The sequence below is a fragment of the Phalacrocorax aristotelis genome, chromosome 9 (genome assembly GCF_949628215.1).
Source record: "Phalacrocorax aristotelis chromosome 9, bGulAri2.1, whole genome shotgun sequence".
NCBI lineage: Eukaryota > Metazoa > Chordata > Aves > Suliformes > Phalacrocoracidae > Phalacrocorax > Phalacrocorax aristotelis.
Window position 1 is genome coordinate 33,803,477 of NC_134284.1, and position 6,601 is coordinate 33,810,077.

At 50.3% G+C, this 6,601-nt stretch overlaps 1 protein-coding gene across 1 annotated transcript in view; it reads right to left on the reverse strand.

Annotated features, from left to right (window-relative positions):
- Positions 1–511, reverse strand: part of PELI2 (pellino E3 ubiquitin protein ligase family member 2) — an 80,852-nt gene extending 80,341 nt beyond the window's left edge. Inside the window, exon 1 of the mRNA XM_075104249.1 lies at positions 273–511. Within this exon, the coding sequence (XP_074960350.1) occupies positions 273–349 (77 nt within the window). The 5' untranslated portion in view covers positions 350–511. The remainder of the gene's footprint in view (positions 1–272) is intronic.
- Between the last annotated feature and the right edge of the window lie 6,090 nt (positions 512–6,601).

Below are 6,601 nucleotides of genomic sequence, written 5' to 3' on the forward strand. Positions count from 1 at the left end.
GCCGCCCCCCCCCCCCCCGCCCCGCCGCCTCGGCGACCCCAGCGCCCGCCCCGCGCGCTAGGGCGAGGGGGGGAAAAGGCGGGAAGTAGCGCGCGCCCTCCCGTTCCCGCCGCGGGGGGGGGTCTCGCGCCTCCCGGGCGTCATCTCAGCGGGGAGACGCGGCCGGCGCTGAGGGGAGGGAAGGGGAGGGGGCGCCCCCGCCGCTCCCCCCGCCCCAGGACGGGCCCCACCGCCGCCGCCACGCTTCCCACGCGCCCCTCCGCAGCGCTCACCCCAGCACCACCAGCTCCCCGTACTTGACGGGTTCCTTGTTAGGCGCGCAGTGCTCCTCCTGGCTGGGGGAAAACATGGGTCCCGCCGACAGGGGGGAAAAAAAAAATCACCCGGGAGCCGCCGTTACAATCCCATCCGCCGCCGGTGCGTGTGTGCAGGGGGTGAGTCCCGAGCGGGCTCGGCGCTGCGCCCCGCACTGAGCCGGCGGCCGCCCGACAACGGCCACTACACCCGGGTGGGGCGGAGCGCCGAGGGGGACGTACCAACTCGCCGCGGCAGGGGGCGGGAGGAGCAAAGCGGTGCCCGCCTACGCGTGGCCACGCCCCCCTCCCATTCACCGGCTGCGAAAGGGGGCGTGACCCCGGCGGGGAGCTCCGCCCCTTTCCTCGCACCCTCCCCCTCCCCGCCCGCGAGTGGTACGGCCTCGCCGTGTTATGTAAACATAGAGTAAAGGGGACGGGGCCGCTCTTAAAGGGGCCGCGTCCGTCGGGCGCAGTGCGGGGGGGAGGGGCCAGGGGGCGGGGCTCTGAATCACCGAGGGGTCCCGACCGCTGCCTGCTGGCGGGGGGGGGGATGGTTCTAGGTCACCTGACCGGGGGGGGGAATCCTGGGTTCCAGATCACCTGGAGCACTGTGTGGGGTTCTAGACCACCTCCTGCCCCTGGGGGGATGTCTAGAACCGGGGGGGGGGGGGTGGGTGCCTTTAGACCCACACCTGCCCGGGGGCCTGGTTCTAGATCACCCGGGGGTGTAGGTCGTCTCCTCCCCAGGCTGGGGGTTCTAGATCACCTCAGGGTTCTGGATCATCTCAAGGTGCTTCAGGCCACCTCCCTGTGGCTCTAAATCGCTGTGGTGCTCTGGATTCCCTCCAGGGGTCTCCCAGGTCACCTCCTGCCCCGGAGGGAGGGGGCTCCAGGCCACCACCCACCTCCTCCTACACCTTCCCTGCAGTCTCCAGCATGGTGGTCTCAAGCAACAAGGCCACCATCAGCTTCTGCACTTGCAGCTGAGGAATGGCTGCTCTCCCATCTCTCATCCCCAGGTGAGGAAAGGGCTGTAGAGCCCACCTTCCAGCCTTTTATCTCCATTGTCTTCTTCTGAGGCTGCAAAAAAGGCCCACCCCACCTTTGTTCTTTGGGAAGAGCTTTACAAAGCCAATGCTTTTCAGTGTTCTTACTCATCTCCACAGGGGTGACCACCATCTCCAGCGTTGCAGGTTTGCTCCAAAGCTGGGCCCAGGCTGCTTTATTCCTTAATAAAACTTATTTTCAAAGCAAAAAAAAAAAGGAGGAAAAAGTCCGGAATGAAAGCAGGTGACCATGGTATTCCCAAGCCCACAGCCCCTCCCTGAAAGCCCACCCCAGCAGCACTCAAGCACAAACACATTTTCACTCCATTTCTGACAAATTTGGGTGAGATAAGTCATCGCATCAAAACACTGGTGGGAAGACAGGTGTCTGGGGGCACGTGCACAGAGAGCAAGGCTTTGTGCAAGGCAAAACCACTCTAAAACATCATCAGGGTGCAAAAAACCCCCAAACCCCAAACTTTTCTACAGCAACTTCCAAGGACTTTCCCCTCCCAGCCCACTGCTGCCTCAGTGTCTCTCCCACCAGTGAGCTCTGCTCGGAGCTTCATTTTCTTTCTCCTCGGTACCTGGCGCAAGCACAAAACCAACAAAGATTAGCTCGACATTGATCCGCGTCGAGGATGGAAATTCTCATTAGCCGCTATTTGAGGTCTCCAACCCCGGAGCCCGTTAGCGAAGGTAAAAGTAATTGCAGCAGCCGCCACACTGCTCCCAGCCTTCACCAAAAATCATCCCCCGGGCCGGTGCAGTCAGACTCAGGATCGAGCCCTGCTCCTCCTGCCTAAAGCTTTCCCTCTGCCTGAAATTGTATTTAGCTATTAATTTTCCCAGTAATGTTATTTTTCTGTCATTTCTGGTGGAGAGGTGAAATGGAAAAACCCAGCCAATCTCGCAGGGATGCAAAATGGAGAACTTCCCAGCGGCTGTGTGAAGAAGACAAGATTTTATTAAAGACGGAGAGCTGAATTATTACAGATTTATCTTATTTATTGCCCTAACAAAATAGAGAAGAAAGCCGGGCTGTAAGTCACTGTCAAAGAAAACAAATACGGCCCCGAAAACAGTGTGAAAAACAAACCTCCTGGCTGCATCCTCTTCAACTTCTCCCATTTCTCCCCCTGAAAGCAAGACCTCTGCGGCAGCTTGGATTTCACATGGCATAAACAAACTTCACTACTACTCAAAAAAACACTCCCAAACAGTTCAGCTCAGCTGGGCTTCCCCTTAGTCAAACCTCCCGATACTGTGGCTGGATTTACAGCATCTTCTGCTGCTCTCCCAGCCCTGCATGGGGGTGGAGGGAGGAGGAAGGACCTTCAAGATCTGATTTTGCCCCTTTTCCCCACTTTTTAATTTTCTAACACTGCAATTTCTGCGGAATGGGCAAAAATTGCACAGAGCCTTGCATGGCAGGGCTCCTAAGTGCAAGGTTCTGCACCCTTTAGCCAAGCCCACGCATTTTTTTTTTTGAGCATGCAAACCAGTGCATTTTGCTGTATTTAAATACAGAACCGCAGAAATTATCAACTACAGAAAATGCACTGGTTTGCATTGCTGAAAAATAAATGCACAGGCCTGGGAAAAAAAAAGAGCCCAGCAGGACTGATGAGGCAATATTTGCACCTGATGCATTTGTAGGAGGTAGATGAGCTGCACCGGGTTGAGGAGGCACCCCTCGCTGTGTACCTTTGGTGGGAGGCAGTGAGATAACCCCTGCCACTTGGGTTCGTGCGTTATTTCTTTTCCTTGGAGATGTGCTTCTTCTCTACATGTGCGGTCTCTTCATTCTGCTTCTCCCTGTGGGGTATTTTAGGCTGGCAAGTGAAGAGGGAAGCTCAGCCCCACGAGGTTTTTTTAAGGGCTGCTGGGTCTTTCTTCCCAAACTGTAGGTTTTCTCATTGCAATTTCCAAGGACCTATTGCTCCCAGCACTGGAAACCTGCTTTTAATTTTTTAATTCTTGATTTTTGACTGATGAAGTGGAGCCAGGAGCAGGGAGCAGCTTTGCTGAACATTGTGTGGCTCCCCATCCCACACAGATCGCAGCCTCAAATCCCAAAAATTCCTTTTGTAACTGGTGCAAGCAGGGCTTGGCTGGCATTTTTCCCCAAATCCATTGAAATAATTGAGAAATGTACCCACAGCTGCATTCCGTTATTTTTCAACTCAAAAATGCCTTGTGGTCTCAGATTTGGGATGGTTCAGCATGGGTTTTCAGGGCGGTGAAGGGAGATTTGGTTGCTTTCCTCCTGGAAGTGGGAATTGCAGACAACTTGTCGGAGCTCTTTCCCTGCAGCATCGGTGCTGTGAGAGGGAGTTTGCTCCCAGGTTTAGCATGAGCAGCTGCTTGGCTGGATGGAGGAATATCCAGCCAAGCCAGAAGAGCCTTAAAAATCAGTGTTTGAAAAAATCCCAAATATGAAGAAATAGTACATGCCCATTTATTTTTAAAATGTAATAGAAAGTTATGTTAAATGCAGGAAGATTAATAAGGCTCTAATTCAGCAAAGTACTTACAGATGTGCTGGACTCTAAGTAAGTACTTCAGTGCTTTTATGAATCAGGGCTTAGGGACCGGGCTTGAACTACAGAGAAAGTATTGGAAGATGGAAATAGCCCTCACATCATACCTGTGGCTTACACTGCACGTGAAGCTCAGGGTACATGGGATCAGCGCATAAATAGGGATAAAGGTTTCCATTCCAAGCCCTCTATTATTGCTGTTAATAGAAAGGTTTCCAGGAATGGGATCGGGTTTATGTTCAGCCATCGGTGCGGATGGTTGGGGCTGGCAAAGTTGATCTCTGGGGTTGCAGCAGCCTGGCTTTGGTGACCCAGGGCAGGGAATAAACCCCAGAAAAGGAGAAAACCTGTCTCAGCTCCAAAGTTAAGATCAACCAGGTATCGCTGGGGTGGGTGCAAACATCTAGGGCTGGAAAGTCCCCAGCTCGCCAGTGATTGAGGCTCTCGAGCAGCCACAAAGTGGAAGCAGCAGAAAAAAGATCTGTAGATGTTTTAAAAATAGGTTCTATAAATACATTACAGGAAAAATATAATGTCATCGCTCACAATGATGCTTACACACTGAGCTTAGTGTGTTTTGGGGACCATTTCAGTCCTTCATTTCAGGGTTTTAGTGCCTAACACAGACTGGGTGAAGATAGATTTGCTGGTTTTTACAGCACTTGGGAAGCTGTCTATGTGCTTTGGACCTACTATTGTCTTAATTTTCCACCACGCCACGTCATTACATCTTGATTCACAGTAACACCTAAAATTTAGAAAGAGGGATTACATTAAATAATAAATGGAAAAGCTAAAAGGATAAAATACTTTCAAGTATCATGGCAGCAGCTTAAAGGTATGTTACGGGCTTCAGCTCCTTATTAAAGACCCTAAAGGATTTTTCAAAAGCAGAGAAGTCAAGTAACAGAGCAATGAAGGCTATTAAGAACAAAAAAGATAGCCATCAAAAAGCTACATCTAAATGAGGAAAATAGAATATAGCATAAACACTAGCAAATATAAAACCACAATAAGGCAAATGGAAAAGATATTGCAGAACAGTTTGCCAGAGGCATAAAAATGCACATAAAAACATAGCAGAGACAGAAAGTCTACCAGTGACTCGCTGGGGCCAGCAAGCAGTGGAAGTGTGAAAGAAGTCTTGGGTGAAATACAACCCTGGTGGGTCAGGTAAATGAGCCCCCCATGTGTCTGCAGTGGGAGGGGGGCCCGGAGACTCCCACAGACCCTCTGGAATGCGTCTGAAATACAAGTGTCATCAACAGAAATTTTGGAATAAACAGGTAAATTGAGAGAGGAGCAAATAGCCGGGGTGAGCTGTCACTGGCCCAAGACTTGCAAAGAGATTCAAATATAATTTTATGAGTAATTAATGGTATTTGTCCCCACTGGGTGTGAAATAGCAAGCTTGACGCTGGTTTCCGAAGAGGCAAGTTTAAGATCTGTGGCCCAATCGATCTGACCTGCACTAGGCAAATTCGTAGAAAATAACAATCAAGTGTAGGTACATATGGATACATAGCGATGATTTGGCAGATCTGATACACCGGGGAAAGGGCAACAGGGGGCTTTTGCAGTAAGAAGTCAAAGTTTATAACGCATTCACATCCTTCGAAGCACTCAATGAATATCATGAAAGTGATTGAATGTGTATCACGTACCTGGGTTTCATGAAAGCTTTGCCACTGTAAGAGCTGTCAAAGCAATAAAAGTAGCATGAGATAAAGAAAGGGCTTCATGGATTAACAGCTGAGTACAAGAGAAACCAAGGGCTAGAAATAAGTTCTCATTTTCACAGTGGGGAGAGGCTATGGCTGGGATTTTGTGGTATTGTGGGGCCCTGGCCAGGCAGCTGACTTATAATGGGAAAGTTTGCTGAGAAGCCAAAAATTTTAAGCTGACTGCAAAGAGTTATAGAAGGACCCAGCAAGAAAATGTCCAAGTAAAGTACATAAGAGAAGATGACCTTAGCCATATCTGTCTAATGACTGGCTCTAATTGAGCTATTATCATTCAAGAAAGACATACTGAGGTTTTACAGTCTCTGTAGGTCCTTTTCTTGAAAGATCAGCTCAGAGATCAGCCTAAGTCGGAAAGACAAACAAAATGTGCCAAGAAGCTTCTGTACATCTTTTTCAGCGACTTGGGTTATTCTGGGTGGATGGTTGGTATCCCTTTTCCTATGGGAAATCTTCCCTGGAGTGCTGGCGCTGTGCACCCGTTTTGAAGATGGAGACAGTTTCCCTATAATTTACTTATACCTAATTTAGGGGAAATTCTGCTACTCTGACCTTCATCCCAGCAGACAAAGCTGGTTCCCCAGGCTTGGACCACATTATCCTACTACAGGAACCATCCCTGGCGATGATGCTCGCCACCCCGCAGGAGAGCAGCTTCAAGAGCAGATGGCTGGGTCCCCATCCACAAAGGGATATTCAGCCATCCCATAAATCAACCAGACTTCCCCCATTGAACATGATGAAAACACCCAAATCATTGCAGGATATAAGGTAGGAGAGGAGCTCTGCTTTTCAAGTGCTGAAGCTCTGGCAAAGCTCGGGCGCACAGTCTCAGCCTGGCTGTGGTTTACCCTACACCAGCCTTTGTATGAAAGACTCCTGTTGTGAGGGCTTGTCAGCTAATTGCACTGATCCCTGCATGTGCTGAAAGCCTCATCTAGCTGCAGCTATCACACAGCCATTTTTTATTAACC